A 20,825-nucleotide genomic window follows, 5' to 3' on the forward strand; every position below is an offset into this window, starting at 1 on the left:
TGTTTTGAACACCGTGCATTTTGTGGTTAGTTATCTCAATAAGGTGTTCAGTGATCGTTTTGATTGGTTTGTTGTTTAGGGTTTTTTTGTGTGTCTTTTCTGACCAATACAGTTCAGGCTTGTACAATAAATAGTGATAAATAAAAAACACAGAAATGATCATTTTTCAGCGAGTGTTGATTTATTATTTTTTTAAAGTTAAAACAAACAAGCAAAAAAAAAAAAAACACTCTTAATTTAATTTTCAACAGTGCATAGTTTTTGTGACATTTATGTGATCCATAATCAATTTTCAGAAATTTTATATCATAAATTATATTTATATAAAAAAATATATGAGTTGCAATGCCAACATAAAATCCATGAGCCATTCTGAGTCCTAACATTTCTCACCCTCATATGCACATTTGACAATAGTGCAAATATGAGAAACCCAACCTCAAAGAATATGAAGCAGAATGTATGAAATATAACTGCAAAAACATAAATGTGATGGACAGGGCGTAAACATAAATACTGCACAGTATTTCTAAGTGGTAAATCATTAGATGGCCGTGAGAATTTCAGTATTGAGTGTGGATCTCAGAGATTGAGTGCCTGCTGACACTCAAGATCACAGTAATAAAACCCCTCACATGGGAAGATGGAGCTATAGCACCAGTCTAGCCCATCCTTCACACAATCCATAACAGCTTTATTCAATGGGAGGACAAGCATGGCAGGTGGACAGGCAGTCACAGGCATGTCCAGGTCCTGCAAAGCCCCCCTCCCCACACACACAATCATGTCCATCAAAGTGACGGGCTGGTCAGGGAAATGATGGCCTCTGTTCACATGAAACATAACTCAACCTGTGTCCAACCCCTCAACTACATTTATGACGACCTCAGTTTGAACACAGCCATGCCTTCAAACTGTAGCATGTTCGGGAAGTGAAAGTTACGTTCAAAGGCACTTAAAATCCAGTTCAACAACAGTGAATGTGGGTTTTGTTGAAGGCACTGATAAGCTACCTTTAAATCACTGAGAAATGTTTTCATTCACACGTTTCTCACAAAGACTTTCCTTCTCAAAAGGGCAGTCACATGTCTGCTAAATGCTCGCTCTCCTGTTCCAAAGTTACTGGAGGGTCTGCAACCGAGTTTTGTCTTGAATCGGTCTTCACCGCACACATTGCCATAGAGTGTCCGGCTCCGCAGCCAATGAGGAGAGGTCTGAGGCTAGAAATGAGCTGTGGCTGGACGACATCGGTCTGTGAACCGTCTCCACACATTCCGTGCTCGTTCCAACCCCAGGAGAAGAGACAGCCCCCTGAAAAGGAGAGGGATCATTGTTCAGTGGAGCGGACAGTATAGAAGCAGGTCTGCAGCATTGTACCATGAAGGCTAAAACTGGAATCCTACAGAAAAGACGGCAGGGTGATAAAAAAAAATCACTCCAAACAGGCCACACGCATTCACACTGCCTCTCTGCTCCTCACACTGACACTCAGCCAGTAATAAAGCTTCCCTGCTCTTCACAGCTGGTGAGCTTGTTGGTGGGTGTGGTCAGCTCTGCATCACCGAGGAGACACGTGCCATGGCAACACAGTTACCTAATAGGCTCCATCGCCATAGCAACAGAAGCGAGCTTGCTTTCTCAAGGGTAACACATCGTCAAGCTATCCTCGTCCCGCAGTTGCTTCTTTTATGCTATCTTTTTCGTTTGCTCCACCGAGGGATTTCTGTCTGTCTTTTCTCCTTTACAGCTCGTCTCTAAAATCAGTGGTATTGAAAGGTTTGCCAACAGACACATATGCTTTCACCAGTTACCAGACCAAGATGTCACGCCAGCAGCTTCTGTCAGTGTGAAATTCTGCCAGCCATGGCTTATGTATTACACTCACACACACAGACCAAGTCATGACAAATACAACACCTAATATTCATTTTGTATTGCTTTGACTGTATGAAAGATATTCAATAACTGGTAAATGAGCTGCATGGAGTGCAGTCTTTCCTCCATTGAAAAAAAAAAAAAACAGGCTTGTTTCGGTGCTGTGCTTAATTCATGGACACTGACTTGAATACAGCACAGTGTTTCCATGGCAACATACTGCCTGCACAATATTCTGTACAACAAAAGGATGAAAATCAAGACACTCGTACCAAGCTCCTTCCTTGTAATCAAAACCTGCATCTGGGTTCCACATTCGACCGCCTTAAGTTTCACGCCCAATTAATAGATTATAAAGCGGCAGAAACTGCAGGGGGCTTTTTTAGTACACTTGCCCTGATTTACAATTTTTCCAGCACCGGTGGAAAAAGATGTGATAAAAAAATCTTGCCAATTGCAACAATGCCCAATGCGCTCAAATATTCACACTGGAAATAAACTTTCTTCATCAAGGATGTCATGCCCTCTGAGTGCTTTTTTCCCACTTCTGACCACTAATAATGAATTTCATATATGAAGAGCTCTTCCTCAGGTGTAAATGGGCAAGGGTTGAGCAGTCAGCAACAGATATGTTCCCATAAGCAGCATGCAATGCTCTCTATTCCTTTCCGCCTGACCTACTTCAGCACCAGAAATAGCAGCACTCAGGTCTCTGCTTCCAATCCTGTTTTGCTATTTCATTGCTCCTGCCACCATGCTTCAAGACAAGGAGGAGAGGAGAGCATGGTGGAGGAGCAGGGTGCAGGATGTTCACATGAGCACTCCCTTTGTCTGACCCGTTTCTTCATCCCTTAACTGGGTGAGAGGAAGTTCTGAAAGCACAGGACAGTGCCTCGAGAGAATTGTCATTGTACATGACAAAATCTATATCAATAATTTCCCAAGTGGATGGCCCACTCAGAAAACAGCTAGAACTAAATGGCCACTTGCTTTTAAATGCACCAGCAACTTCCAGCACCTCCTCTCAAATGGGATCTCGTGCTCCTCAAAACATATTCCAATCTTCTTCAGCAGTATTCATACTGATGCTGATGTAATAAACTAGGTCAGTGCTCAAATTTAACACATGAGATTTTACCTCTGAAATGCTCGGAGAGCTTGCTGGTGACTATGGCAAACAAAGAAAAAGGATTTTATCAATAGGGCGGAGAGAAATGTGATCTCTGTGGAAATCTGAGGAAGGAAAACAAATACTCAAACATGTCCATGTTTGTTTAATATTCTTTTACAGGCGTGTGTGTGAATAGTAGCTACGCTCTATTCTGCTGTGGATAAAGGAAGACAACTCTGCAAACACTCTGCTGGAGGAACATGCCTCGAAATGTGTGTGGTTAATTCAGCTCTTTTACAGGCCTGTTTGGGTAATTGCTTCTGTCGATGATACCCATCTACCCATGCTGTAATTACTTCCTGAAGCAAAGGCCACAGAGCAATGAGCTGACCTCAGAAATCCTCAGATGCATCACCAGAAGGATTAATATTTGACACTGATGTTAAACTGTAAAGCTAGACAGGTATAATAAGGTGGATAAGTTGAAATAGTATGGCCTCACATGTGTGTGTATTCCCTAGCCCTTCAGGTACTCAAGACCAGAGTCATGCAGGGCCAAAAACACCGGCTCTTGTTTCAGTCACTTCCACTTACTGAATCCAATAGGCTCTCAGCATTTCTGCTCCATTTCCCTGAAACCTCTCCCTCTATATGTAGCTTTCTGGTGCTGTTCTACATTACGTTGTCAGACCGTTTTCTGTCAGTTTTTTTCTCCAAACATGGTAGATTTTGGTAGTGCACATATGCAGACATAGTAATTGTAAAAAGTTACTCACCTACAATGGCAAGATTATGTTCAGATCCACATGCAATCTGGAAAAAAAAAAAGTTCGAGAATGTAATAACCAATCAGCACTAAGCCAACACATCACACAACTACCATGCAATTGCTTGCCTCTCAATCTGCCCTGCTGTCACACTGAAATAAAACAACATGTGACTGGATGTTGTCATCCAGCTTTTATCCAGCTACTTTCACTCCAAATTGCACCGCACATGTCACATGAGTGCTGCAAACTAAATTTCCAGTGATTTCATATGCAATCATTTTAGACAACATAATTCACCGACCCCTCACTCTACAGTACATTGACAAAAAAAAGAAGAGCACAAAACTGTAGGGGAAGCACAAAAGCTAAAACACACTGCTGAGCTGTCCTGGAGAGTTAATGCAACTGTCTCAGCATGGCTGCTTGTGCCATGCCTTTGCTGACCAAAACCTTTTACAATTTAATGCTGCTTTTCTGTGGACCTTTTTGCAGCAACTACTGAGGAAAAGGCAGCATTACTGTACGTCATAGTTAAAAGCTGCCCATGAATTCTCTGAAGCTCAAACAAGAGTAAAACCACTTAAAGCTCTCTAGATGACACTTGCTGTAGCTTTTTTGTCAGCAATGAAAGTCAATGGATTTTGTGTAGCCTAGTTAATATAGGATAACTAATATGGGCCAGACTGTTTACTCCTATCGCAATAATTTTGATCTAGCTGTCAGCTGTAGCACGCCATGAATAGATAAACACCCATTGATTTCTTAACCACTGGCAGGTCATAATTTATTACCCCAGCAGTCTTCATAAGCCTCATAAAAATGACAATTTACTGAATACTGACGCTATAGGTGTTGAGTGTGTGTGCGTTTTAGCCAGATTGACATGGAGGGGTGGACTGAGAGATTCATAGTCCACTCAGCTAATTCATCTTGCCCTCAGCTTTAGAGTACATGCACAAGGTGACTGTGCCTTAATGTACACCAGAGCTGCTGCAATGATCTGTACGCAGTGGAAGACTGATGCAGTGCCTGCCCTTGCCTGTCCCTGACATCTGCTTTATTGGTAAGGATCTCCTACCACCCAGCTAACATTTAGACTACAGGTTAAGTGCAGCAATCTCATGCTACTTTGTCATAATTGCCCCTGTGGGAAAGGAGATCTCTGCCTTGACTAAATGCAAGAGGTTCCTTCCCTCGGGGAAGATTAACGGCAAGGTGTATGTGCTTTACACGCAAGATATAGCGATGCAAATCATTGTGAACCCACTCCGGATAAGCCTTGTTCTCATTCAGTGGTACTGTCTGTTTTCCCCTTGTACAAAACAACCTTCAGCTACAGTTTTCAGTGTTTTGCAGTTGTAAGTCTGTGCTTCCCCCTGCTGGACAGAGGCAGACATGTACTTATGAGAAAATGAGGAGAAAAGCTATCCCTGGAGTAATTCCTGTCTTTGTACTTATTAAAGTAATTGGTTAGAGCAGCCACAGAGGAGAAGTTCCCCTATGGGAATCAGACAGTGGAGGCAGCAGAGAATTTTCAGCACTTAGGCGCCTTTTGGATAGCAGATACTTGAGAACTTCTCCAGACACATTAGAAATGTTGTAGTGTTTTCCTTTTCATGTGATGTTTGTTGTCTCTTAACTGACCGCTGTGAGGCCAAAGACGAATTTCCAATGAAGTCAATGGAAAATAAAGCTTTTATACTATTCTAAATGACTTTTTTTTTAAAATAAGAAAACATTAACATGCTAAAAGACATATTGTGTGGATTTTAGGGTTATTTGGTCAGCTGGGTTTTGAAACCCTGAGAAGTCTTACCTGTGTTGCTCCACAAAGTACCTTAACCTCTGCAGGGTGACAAGCCTGCTGACTGCCACCCTCCACCAGCGGACCAGCCGACTCCCGCTCTTTCCTGCCTAGCTGTCCGTAGCTCTCTCTTCCCCATGTGAACACCTTCCCGCTCACTGAAATGGGAAACCTTAATCAGCTATAGCATCTGTCCTCTGAGTCCTGTTAATTTGATCAGTATAGCTCAGTGACATAATGTGCGTTTTTGTGTTTTACCTGTTTGGGCAACAATGTGTGTCCAGCCACTCCACACATGGGCGACTCTCTCTCCATCCATAAGTGAGCTCTTGAGAAGAGAGGGAGAGGAGGAAAAGGGCTCTGTAGTGGACAGCTGGCCATGCTTATTGCTTCCCCATAAAAATAAATGACCCTCTCCTGCACAGAAAATGAGAGTAACATTAGCCTGCATCCAGCAGTGAGAGCAGAAGAAAGGTCAACAATTATCGAGTGGTAGAGGACAGCTAGTTACAGGGCAGAAGGGAAGCCTGACATGAATACAGTATGAGTACAGCGTCTTATGCTGTTTTTACATCACATTGGAAGAAGCAGAAGAACAGAATCAAGATCATGTTTTAACTCTCTGGAACACACACATCCTCTTCATGTAAGTAACGCACACGTGTTCACAATTACAACTGAACATGATAAACTTCTTTAAGAAAACTTTGTGAGGGACACATTTCTTTATGAATTATGAATTTAAAATCAGCTGTAGATGTCCTGCATTAGATAGTGGTTGCATTTCTGAGTACAGTCGATTGCATGAGTATAAATATATCTAAATTTAATTTTTATTCCCCTAATCGTCGTTGCATCATGTTTGCTGCCTACAGTACGCTGATGTCTGACTTTACAAATTTGTGACGCCAAGAGCAAAATATCACAGCCCACAAAAAATTCCCGCAGCTTATGTGCAATTACAAGAGAGGGATGATGTAAATGACTCGTGGCAATGACTGATATTTACGGTGAATATTATATAACATTAACACAGCATAATGATTGACATATCTAATATTGTCATACCTGTAAGGCACACACAATGTACTGAGCCTGCAGCGACTGCGCACGGAGTCACGTGATCCAGACCTGCAACATGACATGAGCACAGTTTCCTTGACACAGCAAGACACTTGTATGAATGCCCTTCAGGCCTTTAAAAAAATTACTTGTGAAAAAGCATCTTGCTGTGCAGTGTTGAGGTGTGACTTTCAATTACCTGGTACCAGAGAGGGCACCTTTGAGCTGAGGTGTACAGGGACAGGGTGCGGACTGAGCGCTCGCTTGGCATGGCTGGAGAGACCTGTGCCCCACTGGTATACACAGCCTGAGTCTTCAAGCAGAAGGAAAAAAAGAGGTTTTGTGGCTGGACAGTGAAACAAAAAATATACTGAGGATAATTTATAATGTAAACTTACGAGTGACAGCGAGTGAGTGTCTAAGCCCTGCTGCTACGCTAAGCACATGCTCCTTCAGCCTCTGAGGACAAACACCAGACAGAAAAATGAAAAAATACAGATAAGTGCAGTTTGCAGTGGTGCTTTTTGCCCCGGACTGACTGGATAAAAGTATTACACTGCAAAAACGCAAAATCTTACCAAGATTATTTGTCTTATTTCAAGTCAAAAATGTCTTATTTCTAGTCAAAATATCTCATTACACTTAAAATAAGACATGATCACCTCAGAAGTAAATTGTTTTTAGACAATTTTCACTTGTTTCAAGTGAAAATTCACTTGTTTCAAGTGAAAATTTGCTTGTTTCATTGGCAAAATTTGCCAGTGGAAAAAGTGAAAATTCACTTGAAATAAGTGAAAATTTGCTAGAAACAAGAAACAAATTTTGCCAATGAAACAAGCAAATGTGCACTTGTTTCAAGCAAATTTTCACTTGAAACAAGAGACAATTGTCTAAAAACAAGTTACTTCTGAGGTGATCATGTCTTATTTTAAGTGTAATGAGATATTTTGAATAGAAATAAGACATTTTTGACTTGAAATAAGACAAATAATCTTGGTAAGATTTTGAGTTTTTGCAGTGTACGATACACACTAGGAGGCTACAACATTCATGTAGTGCTGCATTCCTTACAAACTTGACTGAGTAAAAGACACCATGAATCGACACTCACTTCAACAACCAGGAGCTCGGCAGAGTGTGAGATTGACTCTCCCACACCCAGTTGTCCAAAAGCGTTGGAGCCACAGGACAGCACCCGCCCACAATCTGTTGGTGTGAAAAGCATTAAAACAATAAACTCTAAATCAAACAAACCATTTCTGACTTGTTGAGATTCAGCTAAATTCATCAGGAATGAAGATTGTTCAAAGCACTGATATATTAAAATTAAAAAATTAAGATTAAGAAGACTAAGATTTTTCCGGCCTCTCTTTTATTTTATAGTGACAGCAGAGAGAGAGACAGGAGAGGCCGCGAAGAGAATCACCAGGACACCCCCGTATTATGATTATTTAAAACACACTGAAATATCAACCATTTCAACAAAATGCGCATTACGCCTTGCACCGTCCATTTGCATTTGTCAAGTGTGACTTAATTCAGGGAAGTTCACATCAAAATATATATTTACATGACAATTATTTACTGTGTAGGTAATGTCTGGCACAGTGGCCGAGTCACTGATAACAACCATCAAGTGTGAGAGGATGAAGAAGACAATTCTGTAGCTCTACCACAACTAACAACAACAACAACAACAGCAATAATAAATAATAATGATAACAATAATGATTGACTGAGTGCTGCTTTATTTGAGGAGCTGGAGTTGGGAAAGAGCTTAACAACGGGTCCTAATGAGAACACAGCAAAGTTCAAAAGTCTGAAGCATGGATAAACAACGTTTGATTTTATTTCACTTTGAGCCGTCACTTTCCCAGATCAAGCAAAACGTTTATGAGGCAATACAACGTTCTTTTGCCACATTTTAAAAACAACTTTGATAATACAGTTCTCGCTGTGTCACAGATCTCAGACATCTGTTTGTAGCTGAGTTGTACATGTTTTATTCTTTAACAAACACCTGAAAACAGTGATAGTTAAATACACCATCCAAACAAGGGGAAAGGTGGTTGTCTCACTTTGATTTAAAAGTCAAACAAAACAAATTATGCCATCGAGCAAAGTGCTGTCATCATTTTCATCTGCCATATTACATGAGAAAAAACACAACACCTTGGGTTCGGCTGTATATTAACATTACACTGATACTGTGATACAAGATTAGATATCACCTTGGATTTTGATTGTGTAATATTGTGATATGGCAAAAGCGTTGTCTTCTGCAGGTTTTAAAAGGCTGCATTATGTTTAAGGGATCCTATCTTCTGAACTTAATAGACAGTTCTGTCTGTTCCATTATCTGCCTCTACCTGCTTGGTCATCACATCCACATTACTAGTGAGTGTTTTTCAAATATCACACCAACAGTCCAACAGTCGTCCCTACAATATCATCACAATATTGATAGAGGTATTCTGTCAAAAATATCTTTTTATTTGATGTTGTCCTTATCTCCAAGCCCTAACTAACTATACCTTAACCAACTCTGACAAATAAAACTGGGAATCTCAACCAATCCTCCCAGTCCTCTTCATCATCATCATCATCATCATCATCCCCCTCATCCTGGCTACTGTGGCTGATCTTTGTCCTGTGTGTGTTTGCTGCCTCGGTTGAGCCTTTCTGCTGCTGCTGTTGTTGTCATATTGTCTGCTAGTGTTTTTTCTTTTGCATTATGACTGTAATGTTTGTAATTTGCTCACTGTGTCGGCACCTGTCGCACACCTGTCTGGCCGGGAAGGGGGTCTCCTCTCTCTGTTACAGCTGCTGGGTTTTGGGGGGAGTTTTTCCTTGCTATGCAGATTAAGTCATGGGGGTGTTTGATGTAAACCTGTGGGCATGTAAAGCCCTTCGTTGTTGAGACATAACCAACACTTATCACGATTTATCACCACCAAACCCCTGCTCCATCTGTGCTGAACTGAAATCCTGTTCCACATAATGTGCCAACCCTGGTCACCACAAACTGAGTCACTTTCCTGACGTGAACTAGTTGCTCACCGGTGAGAAGAAGAGTAAAATCCCAGCCGCAGGAGACACTGGTGACCCTCTGACTCAGGTGAGGACAGAGGCGGAGGATCGAGACATCTGTCGTGTGGCCGAGCCCCAGCTGTCCTTTGTGATTTTGACCGCACACCAACACCTCTCCACTCTCTGTGTAACACACAATCCACCACACACAGCACAGGTGAGGCACTCATTTGCCCAAGAGGGGGAGTCTCTCTATCACACTTGTTGGTTTGCTTACTACACGAGCAGAGACAGAGATTTACAACATGACATTGCAGTGAAAAAGCAACATACACTACTCACAAAAAGTTAGGGATATTCGGCTTTCGGGTGAAATTTCAGGATGAACCTAAAATGCATTATAACCTTTACAAGTGAACTTAATGTGACCTTCTGTAAACTTTTGAATGCACATGTCCAACTGTTCAATGTTTCAGTACTTTTTGCACAAGTTGCTGTTCTCTAACAAGGAGTTTAACGGCAAAATTCACATCAGGTGTTTGATGCTCCAGCTCATCGAGGTCGTATCATTAGGGAATAGCTGCTGGAGACTGGGGTACCTCAAATGGAGTGGCCTGCACTTTCTCCAGACCTGAATCCCATAGAAAACCTATGGGATCAGCTGTGTCGCCGTGTAGAGGCTCGGAGCTCTGTACCCCAGAACCTCAATGTCCTGAGGGCCGCCCTTCAAGAAGAGTGGGATGCCATGCCTCAGCAGACAATAAGTCGACTTGTGAACAGCATGAGACGTCGTTGTCAAGCTGTAATTGATGCCCAAGGGCACATGACAAGTTATTGACACTGACATTTTTTGTTGTGGTATACCCACCACTGTTGTTGGCTTTTGTTTCAAGAAATTGTTTGAGATGAGGAAATCACCAGTGTATGCTTCTACTTAAATGCCCTACTTTCATGATATAATATCACTGTAGCGTGAACTTTTTCCATTTTCCATAAATTTCACCCAAAAGCCAAATATCCCTAACTTTTTGTGAGTAGTGTATGTTTAGCTGCAGTACCGGTGACAACCACGGTGTGTCCCCCGCCTCCGGACAGCTGTCGGGCGGCTGTGCGGTGGAGAGCAGCGGTGTCGGAGAGCCGGGGCTCCGCCACATCCTCCGCATGTCCCTGCCCCAGCTGGCCGTAGCTGTTGGCTCCCTGTACCGGTGCGGCACACACACGGTGTCATAAGGATAAACAAACACAGACACACACGCTTAGCTAACACCGCCTGTGTCCTGCTGGTTAAAGCCAACGGGAAGTTTGTTTTCCCTGTCACTTAAGCTATGCTAAGTTAAAGTGCTGTGAAAATGCTGAGTTATCGTTCGCCTCGTGAACAAACTCTCCTGGCTGGTGGTGACTGTTTGAGACGGTGTGTTACACGACACGGTCACACACAAACACACGTTAAGTTTCTGTGGAAGGAGCGCACTTACCCACGAGTGTAAACACAACGCCGTAGCCGAGCTGCTGTCCATGGATTCACCAGCCGGGTCGACGGCACGATTTGCGGCAGTGACTGTCGTGAAGCCTATGTTGTTTGCCGGGGTGTGACAGCAGGAGCGGCTCCACGTGAAAATTGGTCAACGCGTTCAAGGTGTGAAGCTGTATTACATTATGTATAATCATTTGACGTCAAAAGCACACACACATAAACAGTGGATGTTGACATATTTTGGACCATGATGGGGTAAAAGAGTTGTCCAGAGCTTGAGGCATTTCTAAGTTATATTCCTTTGAGAATTGATTGGCATTATTCTTTACCACATCACAGCGCTTTGAAACTGCATAGTCTGCTGTTAACTAGCTGGCAAACGTGACTCCAAATCCTAAAATCATGTTTGCAGAGTTAACCGGACATCCTGTTGGTTTAATGCACTGGCTCTGAAACTTTTTTTTTTTTTTTTTTTTAATGATGTATCCCCTTTTAAATACTTTTTTCAGACAAGTACTCCCTGGCTAATGTAAAAAAAAAAAAAAAATGGGTTGAAAAAAGTCTATAGAGGCCAAATGCAGATCCATCAGTGTTTGAAAAACAGCCTGACACTGATGGTATTTTGTTGGCTCTGTTTTTGCTCTTTTCCCCCTCTTTCTCCAGAAGCACACACACATTTGGAACCCGGAGGGACTACAGAATATAAAATGTGGTTTATCAAACATACATTTACATTTTTATTGACGTTATTATAACACAGAGGAATTATTTCAGTGAATATGCATGACTGATATTTTTTAAAATCATATTTTAAAAAATATCTCACATAACCCCTGCAGTACTCCAACATACCACTAGGGGTACACAGACCCCCATTTGAGTTTCCAGAGCCAAAGCACAGCTATGAGGATTGGCAGCAGTAATAACACAGTAAGTACTTTGACAACACCATTCAATATAGTGAAGACACAATGCACATTTTATTTTCATTTTGGTATTTCAATATATAGTCTACTCATAGTCTGTATTTCTTTACAGTAGAAAAATAATGTTTTCATGTTTTTTCAGGAGTACTACAATTATATTCACTGCAAGAAGAGGTATTTTTGCACATCACTGTAAAATAATCCAGGTGAGGGTACACGTACCAGTTTGGTCATACTCAGTCATGAAAACATTCTTACAATACCAATATTCACCTTTATAAACTCCAGCAACAGTGCACGGGAGGGAGCATGATACATACACCAGATGAATAAAAAACAAGGTACATTGTATACATATCACTGACGTGTGGAGACTTTCAAGGGGAGGGAGAAGAATGAGAGGAATTACAGAAAACTTTCACATGATCATAAACAACAGTAGCCTTAACAATATGGGAACAGAGCACTTCTCAGTCTGTAACAGCTGGGAATATTTTTTAAAGAGATATTTTACCATGGATATTTAACCATGGATCTTATGTACCATGAAAGCGCACAAGCTGCTGGATGCAACACAGAAGGCCAATGCAGCCAAGTACAAATGAAGCAAAGCAGTGTCTTGAGTTCCTTGGGTTTGTTCAGTTTACTAATATCGATGGCTAAACATACCCAATCTGTATCAATAATTTGTACAAGCCTGGGAACAAAAGAGCATTTTGCCGATAGCAATGCACATTCATTGTAATGACGAAGGGCGAGTTACAAGCAGTATCTCTACAGCAGTGCTTGGGGATGACATGGCAAGCGTTGATGCACTAAGTGGGGAACTTCAACCGAGCTGTCACACACCCAGCTGCTTGTTGAGCCGGCTGAGGGCGTCACCGACGATGTCAAGCTCGTGTCGAAGCTCCTCCACAACGCTGTTGATGCTGGGCGTGTCCTTTAGCACGTCCACGCTCTGGGTGTAGGGGTTGTATCGGACAGTGAAGGGACGCTTGATGGTCTTGGCAAACTCCCTGAAAAACACATTTTCACATCAATGTTCAACATTTAGGAGAATATCACCATTGAACTTAAGAATATAGATATTCAGTAGTGTAGTTTCTAGATGTATTGTACTCTCTGCACACAGAGTACATTATTAATACTTCACTGATGAATGATGATTAGATGACTGTTAAAACTACATTTGGGCAGTAAAACTGTCGCACTGAGCAGTGATACTCACCTCATCTTGACTTTGGCCTCCTCAAAGCTGTCTGATACAAAGTAGACATCCTGAAATGTTGTGATGATGCATTCTTGTTTGCATGTAACTTTGGGGTCAAAAGGCATTATCCTTGCATTACCAGAGAGTGCATGCTGTGGGTAGGAGAAAAAACACAGTAAATAATGTGCAAATACTATAAACATTATCTGTTAAAAAAAAAAAAAAAAAAAAAAAACCTGGCTCGCTTGATTTACTAGATAAGTCAATACTGTTACAGGTTTAGATTTTAGTGATAAATAACTTTCTAAGATAATTAATATTCAGATGGCTTTCATAAAAGAACTTATTATGTAATTTATTAATGTTCACAGTTGCTTTTTTGCATGAAATTGCCCAGATATAGTAAGATTTTTAAGGTGAAAATTAACTGAATGAGTTTTTAAAATTATTTTATTTATTTATTTTAGCTAGAGCGCTGTTTGGGCCTTCCTGAGTCAATTTGATTTTACATCATTAGAAAAATATCGAGGGGAAGACTGTCTTAAACTGAAGAGCCCATTAAAGTACCATTACCTTAAGTTCACTGATAGAGGACAGCAGTCCTGCGCCATATGCTCGTAGCTTCCCTTCCTGTTTGCATAGGCCAAACTCCACCGTGAAGAAGTAACACTGAAACACAAAATTAAGTAGTAAAATAGACAATAGAAAATAAATTACTCAGGTCTATCAATTTGAAAATATCCTCCTTTAACTGGTTTGGCTAAATCTTTCCAGGCAGTGGTGTCACTTACTGTGGCCAGTTTCTGGACCGAGTCATCTGAGGCCCCAAGTGATGCAAGGCCAATCTCCTGAGAAAACTGGGCGAAGCTGGGCTCTGCTAGCAGCGGCACATGACCCAGCAGCTCATGGCACGTGTCCCTGCATGACGCAAGATAACAGGACATTAGGGCCTGGAGCCAATTACATTCACTTCACATTTCACATTTCTTGAGCATTTTATTACTTGGACTTCAGTATATTTTACTTAAACATTGTCCTTCACACTGCATTTTAAATCACACCCATTACAGAATTTGTAGGCAACCCATAAGCATCACAAACTGGATATTTGTCAAGTGACAAATTGTGGAGAAAATGAGTGGTCGACAAGGAAGAGAGAATCGTTTTGCTTTACTTTGTTTGGAAGAATCTAGTTTGAACTTTCTTTTCTTTTTAGCTCTTGCATGAAAAGATCACACAGCAGTGTTCTCTTTTCTAAATCGTATTTGAGTAGCTTTTGTTCAGTGTACATTTTGAATGAGCTGCTTTTTATTTTTATTTCAGTAGCTCAGGTACTTTTAATTTTAACAAAAATATCAGAAAAATAACAATAGTTCTACTTGAGTAGGACATTCTGACATTCTTTTCACCACTGCCTGCATTGTCATATGAGCTTTTTTTTTTTTTAAATCAACACCAATTCTCTTAATTTATTATATTACTTACGGCTCAGGGGTGTATAAGGGGTCAGAGCTGTGGCGCACATACTGGGTACAGTGGAAAACACGGAAGGCCAAACCAGCTAGGAAGTCTCGGGGGGAAAGGTAACCGGCCACAGGTCTGATGGTAAATCCAGTGCGTTCTGAGAGGATAAGACATCGGAAACCCCATGAGTGACTGAAACTGTTCAATGACAATTACAATTCTGGTTTTGCATTTGAGTCAAGGGCTTTTTTGAGAAAACGCAATGTACCCCTGAGGAAGCGTGAGACATCCTCCAACTGAGGAATGTTGTCCTCCCGACATTCACAGTATTTGGACAGCAGAGGCAGGTTCTTCAAGTATTCCCGACAGGCGTGAGTAGGGTACAACTTGTTGAGCTCCCTGTACACAACACCCCAAGTCTTGACTTCCTCCTCAGTGAACTCAATACGAGGAATGGGATCCCCACTGGAGAGACAGAATGATTCTGTTACTAACTGTAAAGTGGATATTTTAGAGAATAACCCAAGATTTCATTTTTCACTCACTGTTTATAGCTCATGGCAAGATCAGCAAAGTACTTTCTTCTTTTCCGGTAGACGTTGTCCTTAAAACCCTGACAAAAATAAGGAAATGTCTATGAGAATGCTATGAATTTATGGAGCTTGTATTTTTAGTGAACACCTTTAGGAAAAAGGGTTATTTGTGTCCTGCATACCGGATGATCAGCGTCCAAATCTGAGCCATACATCAGGACACGGTTAGCACATTTGTCCAAGTCTGCAATTTTCTTTGGGAACCAAGGTACATTATCCATATCTGCAACGAAACAGGCCAGTGATCAATTTTAATTGTGCCGTACCAGATTTTGTAATGAGGATCATAAGAGGCCTCTCAGTGTCATTTTAGTCATTGTTTTCCTACCTTCCTCAAGTAGACAGGAGTTGTCTGGGGGCTCCATATCCACTATGTTCACATGCTTACGAAGCAGCTGGATGATTTCATTCAGTTGTTCATGGTTGCTGTCGCAGTCCACAAATATTTCAAACTCAGAGTTGCGCCTTTTGGATTTCCTGGACTCTATGTGCACCAGGTTGACGTGGTTTTCCTACAACAAACAATGTGATTTTTTTGTCATTTTTTTTTACACTACCAACATCATCTTTTGCATGTATAATATATTGATTACTGGGGTTGTACTCATTTGCCTGCCTTAGACTAGAGCTGTTTCTCTGGTGTTAAATCTAAAATTATTTCAAACATATTTGAGAAGTATCATGAAAAATGACAATAATCTATAATGTGGATAGATAGATAAATACATACAGATAAATACATAGATAGAATCAAGAATCAGTATAATAACTTGGTCCTCACCTGGAAAAGTTTGAGAGCCTTTACAAGTCCTCCCACTTCATTCTTGAGGGAAAAGATTATTGCTGCTCTCCCCTTCTCTGATGCATTCTTCTTTTCAGTGTTTTCTTCAATTTTTGTGAAGGTTGATTTGTTTATCTGAAAACAGAAATGCATGAGATTTTAATTCGCCTAACATGAATACAGTACCATTCAAGAGGTGGGATTATTTTGCTCTCTCCATGATGACCTGATTGGGAGGTGCTGACTGCATTCGACCACGAGAAATCAATGGTGATTTCTACTTTCATGTTTCTCAAATATTATAGATAAAAATGACAGAAATGCATATTTTATAAATGTGATGCACACTCTGACAAAATTACTGCTGGTATGAGTAGCACAAATTTGATGAAATCATAGACCGAAACATACAACATACTAAATTATCAGGTTCTGTGCTGCACAATTTCTCCTTAACTCTTAAAAAAAGCTCTGAGCAATTCATAAACAATGTGTGTTTTCTTCTCAAAATAACTGAGGGTGTTACTTATATTGGGTTATGCTGATACCCATGCATCTTCTGAGTCCCTGAACCTTTGATCAGGATAGGTAATGACGTGAATAAAAGACTTGTAATCACTTAGCGTCTACCCAGCCAAAAAAAAAAATCATATGAACATACAAGCAACAAATAACAAGGAGTCTAAGGGTGGAAGCCGTGGTGCCTTCACAGTAGGACTAACAACCTATTTATGTAGCAACTTTGGGTTAGATCTCTGTATACAGTGACAAAAGAAGAAAGAAAAAACTACAAATGCATGCATTCATGTTGTTCAAACCGACACGATGGGCAGAGATTAGCGAAGCTGCGCCCCCATCCACTTCAGCACCACGGACAGCGACCCCGGTGCTGACGCACACACTGCGGAGCGTGTTCACGCTCAGGAGACGACCACAACAATCCCCTTTAACCCTTAGAAATACTATAAAAATACTGCAGAAAATCTATCACAGTTTTTTTTTTATTAGGGCACTGTTGTGTATTTCTGAACCGCAGCCTGCAACGCATGTTTCCGATTTTTTAAGATTCAAATCGCTTAGGCACGTTCAGCCTACTTTTTTTCTTTATTGATATGATATCCTGCACAATTACATTATGAAGCTCCAGAAATGTAGACTTATGACCAGTGCAGGCTATTCAACAAAACTGATTTATGTATTTATCTCTTTGTTTTTTGTATGGATCACATGACGTATGTTGAATTGTGTAAAATTGACTACGGCCTACCACATTTCGCCCTTCAAGCATTGTGGAGACGGCGCGGCAGACCAGCTGTCGGTGGACTCTTGTTGGTAGTATCCCTGAAAGCATTAGTGCATGGAGACAGGCCCAGGTCGGTGCCAGGGTCAACTGTTCGCGTCTCGGTTTAACGAAGATGAACTTGTCTCTGTCTCAAAGAAGCGCCTTAGAGCAATCGCATTTAGACAGCGGGGAAGCCTATTATTAGCTCCCTCCATGGTGTGGCCTAATCTTACAAGACGTTAGGCAGCATTTAATCAATCCGACGCGCATTTATTATCAAGTTGGCTGATCTAGCCTGCAGTTGTTGTCCGACCACAATTTATTCCAATCTTAACTACACTACAGTGAAACTTACTGAAACAGGTTGTTTTTACCGAACATAAAATGATAAGTCAGTTCAAACTCCCAGATTTAAGTCCCAATTTTAACCTCTGGCGCATATCGATGTTCACAGAGTTATATGTTTTATTGTTTTTTATTTTATTTTATAGGCGACATCATCATGGAGAAGCAGGCAGCTTCACATTCATTCACTTATTTGATAGTGATGTTGAGACAGGGGTTTACTTTGAGCATAATTGCGCAGTTTTATATATTACAATTAAAATTCTGTCTGTATTACCGAATTATAAGTGACACTTTGGCCACGGACTAACCTGCTGTGACGCTGCTCCCGTTGGGAAAATTATTTATCCTTGCGTAGGCTACTCTTTCAATTTCACAGTCAACCTTGAGAAAATTAGTCACATCATAATTGACTTGTTGTGTGTTTATTTGACGAAATTATGTGGTCTTTTATTCGTTTGTCGACTCATTTATTGGTTGATTTTGCACGTTTGCGCCCTTGGAATTGAAAGGCACCGCATTAAAGGCTCTGTAGATTCATGCAGTCTATTTTTTTTCATTGTCTGTTATAATTGTAACAGGCTTATCTCCAGAAAATGCACCCGTATCTGCAGTGGGCCCTGGCTACTACCAGTCTCTTTCTCTATCTGCCGAACTGTTGATCATTGGTCGGCTCATGTTGTGTCTCAAGTGCCTTTTACCATTGAAATGAGTGGAGGGTGTTCACTATACACACTGAGCCAAGCATGCAGGTCTTTTCTGGCCATGAAATTCAGAGTTATCCCTCCTTCTTAATCATAACGCTTTGACGTAGACTTTATGAACACAAAACGGCTTAAATTAATCTGCGCTGACGACCAAGTGAAGGCTTATTCATTAAGAAGACCCTGAACACGCATCCCCATATGTCTGTCAAACAAGTCGTAATCAAGGAATCAGATAGAAAGACAACACCATCAAATCCCTCAGGTTAGCTGCAGGATACTGAAGCTGTTTTATCTATAAGACATAATCTCACAATATCAGTGCCGCTAGTAAAATCACTGATGAAGTCTTGTTTCAAAATAATTAACTCTTTTTCTTGCTTTCTTTTTGGTGTTGAAGTTCTTACCTCGTTGTTCAGCAGTTTTTCCTCAAAGGCAATGTTCATCGAGTCGAAAGACCTTCCTCTACGCGGTCCATCGATTTTGTTTGAATACATGATGAAGTGCTGTTTTTTCCGCCTATCTATATACCGCTTCTGGGTGGATCTAAATAAGTTCAGCAATGTATGGGCTGTCTACCTTAAGAAGCAGCGCGCTTTGCTATTTAACCACAGGGGAGGAAATAGGAGGGGGCACAGGGGAGTAATAATCTCACCCACAACAGCAAATGGAAAAAGAGCAGCGTCGCTCACGTCATTGGGGAAAAGGCTCGCTTTTTATTTTGCCTAAAGGCCTGAGACACTGGGGATCTTTAATTAGATCAAACCACAAAGTTATGTGTTTCCAGGAGAATGAATTAGATTGGCCTGTTTGGATAACGCTTGACATCAGACACTTAAATACACTCGAAAAATCCTATAAGAAAAGCCTTGAAAAGCCTACAAGAAAAGCAGAGGGGAGGGCATGGGTGGTGCTGACAAACTTTAATTATGTAAGCTGGTTTGACAGCACTACCCAGTGAATATCCATAGGAAAAAAAATCACCATATGAACACAGCCTTTCCACGCATTATGCTTCCTCAAGTAACCGAATTCTTCCTATTTTTTACTTTGCAGCGCTTGTTGACACCTTGAGACTCAGCAGAGGTCAAGGTTTAAGAGGATTCAAACTTAGTGCTCTTTCCTTCATTGTTCAGTGATCCAAACATGCCCCACTTCCAGAATCCATTTCTTTGCACTGTAAGCACCTATGGATTCACGTGCACACAGCATGAATACTGTAGTCAGGATGTTTTGCTTAACAGTGTAAGCCTGTTAAGTGAGATCCAGAGAATAACAGTAAAAAGCCTCAGGTGGCTCAGCTCAGGCAGAACCTAGACAAAGGAGAGCTAAAGCCCTAGACCTAATAACCTTTAATGGCTAGCACCATTATTGTTAGAAACGTGGCAGACCATACATGCTTTTCAGCTCAAAAAATAACACTGAGATAGTCTGCCATTACTTTTAGCTCCACACAAGTAAGACAATGGAACATGTGGCTGATGCGCATGATATTTCTCTCAGGTGGTATCTGGCCTGTGTCACTCGTGACACGGACACAAGATTTACACAACTGGGGAGGCAGTGAAGGGTGCTTCCTCTTCCCAGGGACTGAGGCATGTGAAGGGGCTCATCTGGCCTCTCATGTGTTAGACACCAGTGTAGTACTATCCAGCCATGGTGCAGAGTCACAGATTAAGACTGCTACTGGGCATAGGGCTGGGTGATATATTAATATCTTATTGATATTGTGATATGAAATAAGATATCGTCCAGGATTTCAGATATTTAAAATGCTGTGATATAGGTTTTAAAGGCTGTATTACAATGAAGAAATGCAATTTTCTGAACTCATTAGACAGTTGTATTTGTTTTATTATTTGGCTTTACCTGCTCGGTCATTATGTCCACTAATGATAAAATTACTAATGATTGTTTTGAAAAATTCTTTTGTGTGTAAATATCTTACGTACCCCCAACAATATGGTCACAATATTGATACTGAGGTATTTGGTAAAAGATATTGTGATATTTGATTCTCTCCATATTGCCCAGCCCTAATTGTAAATTGTAAATGAGAATCTTAGCATGCTTTTTGTTATAAAGGGGTCAGAGAGTGAGACGGGGCTGAAACAATAAAAAGGTGCATCAGTAGTGGCCGTGGTTTTGTTATGGACTATGTTTCAGTAACAAACAGTCCATTTCTGATAAAGGCCCAAAAACTGAATTGGCCTCTATGATCCAGCACCACACTGCTACGTCTGCTTATTATCAAATAGTCACAGACATCGCTTTTATGCCCCAGATGCTGTGGCCATGTCTTTGATCTCCTCATGCCTGGACCTCTCCAAGACCATATCTCCTTAATTCAATGTCCTCAATGTCAATTCAATTCAATGTCCTTCATAGAGTCAA

The 20,825-nt window shown here is 41.0% G+C and overlaps 2 protein-coding genes across 3 annotated transcripts; both read right to left on the minus strand.

The window, feature by feature from the left end:
* Positions 1–214: 214 nt before the first annotated feature.
* Positions 215–11,286, minus strand: sergef (secretion regulating guanine nucleotide exchange factor). The gene is made up of 11 exons (XM_030053835.1): positions 11,128–11,286; positions 10,711–10,849; positions 9,683–9,835; positions 7,734–7,828; positions 7,021–7,081; positions 6,822–6,935; positions 6,629–6,691; positions 5,819–5,977; positions 5,573–5,718; positions 3,763–3,799; positions 215–1,311 (listed from the first exon to the last, which is right to left on the minus strand). The coding sequence occupies exons 1-11, from the start codon at positions 11,167–11,169 to the stop codon at positions 1,082–1,084; spliced, it is 1,239 nt and encodes a 412-aa protein (XP_029909695.1). The 5' UTR covers positions 11,170–11,286; the 3' UTR covers positions 215–1,081.
* A 796-nt stretch (positions 11,287–12,082) lies between these two features.
* Positions 12,083–18,984, minus strand: tph1a (tryptophan hydroxylase 1 (tryptophan 5-monooxygenase) a). Of its 2 annotated transcripts, none has more exons than XM_030053833.1 (11): positions 18,839–18,984; positions 16,101–16,235; positions 15,648–15,831; positions 15,442–15,542; positions 15,272–15,339; positions 14,995–15,191; positions 14,748–14,883; positions 14,054–14,180; positions 13,836–13,931; positions 13,281–13,414; positions 12,083–13,068 (listed from the first exon to the last, which is right to left on the minus strand). In XM_030053833.1, the coding sequence occupies exons 1-11, from the start codon at positions 18,926–18,928 to the stop codon at positions 12,894–12,896; spliced, it is 1,443 nt and encodes a 480-aa protein (XP_029909693.1). In that variant the 5' UTR covers positions 18,929–18,984; the 3' UTR covers positions 12,083–12,893. The 2 variants fall into 2 exon arrangements, with proteins under 2 accessions (XP_029909693.1, XP_029909694.1); XM_030053834.1 differs by lacking the exon at positions 18,839–18,984 and adding an exon at positions 17,368–17,491.
* Between the last annotated feature and the right edge of the window lie 1,841 nt (positions 18,985–20,825).

This window comes from Myripristis murdjan, chromosome 6 (genome assembly GCF_902150065.1).
Source record: "Myripristis murdjan chromosome 6, fMyrMur1.1, whole genome shotgun sequence".
In the NCBI taxonomy this organism is placed as follows: Eukaryota; Metazoa; Chordata; class Actinopteri; order Holocentriformes; family Holocentridae; genus Myripristis; species Myripristis murdjan.

Coding starts and splice junctions, on each gene's coding strand:
- sergef (XM_030053835.1), bottom strand. CDS start 11,169: ATGGACAGCAGCTCGGCTACGGCGTTGTGTTTACACTCGTGG. Junction 7,829..9,682: donor TTTTACTCTTCTTCTCACCG/GTGAGCAACTAG, acceptor TCACACCAACAG/ATTGTGGGCGGGTGCTGTCC. Junction 5,719..5,818: donor ACACATTGTTGCCCAAACAG/GTAAAACACAAA, acceptor TTCCCATTTCAG/TGAGCGGGAAGGTGTTCACA.
- tph1a (XM_030053833.1), bottom strand. CDS start 18,928: ATGTATTCAAACAAAATCGATGGACCGCGTAGAGGAAGGTCTTTCGAC. Junction 16,236..18,838: donor AAAAACTGCTGAACAACGAG/GTAAGAACTTCA, acceptor TTCTGTTTTCAG/ATAAACAAATCAACCTTCAC. Junction 15,543..15,647: donor CTCCTGTCTACTTGAGGAAG/GTAGGAAAACAA, acceptor GTTTCGTTGCAG/ATATGGATAATGTACCTTGG.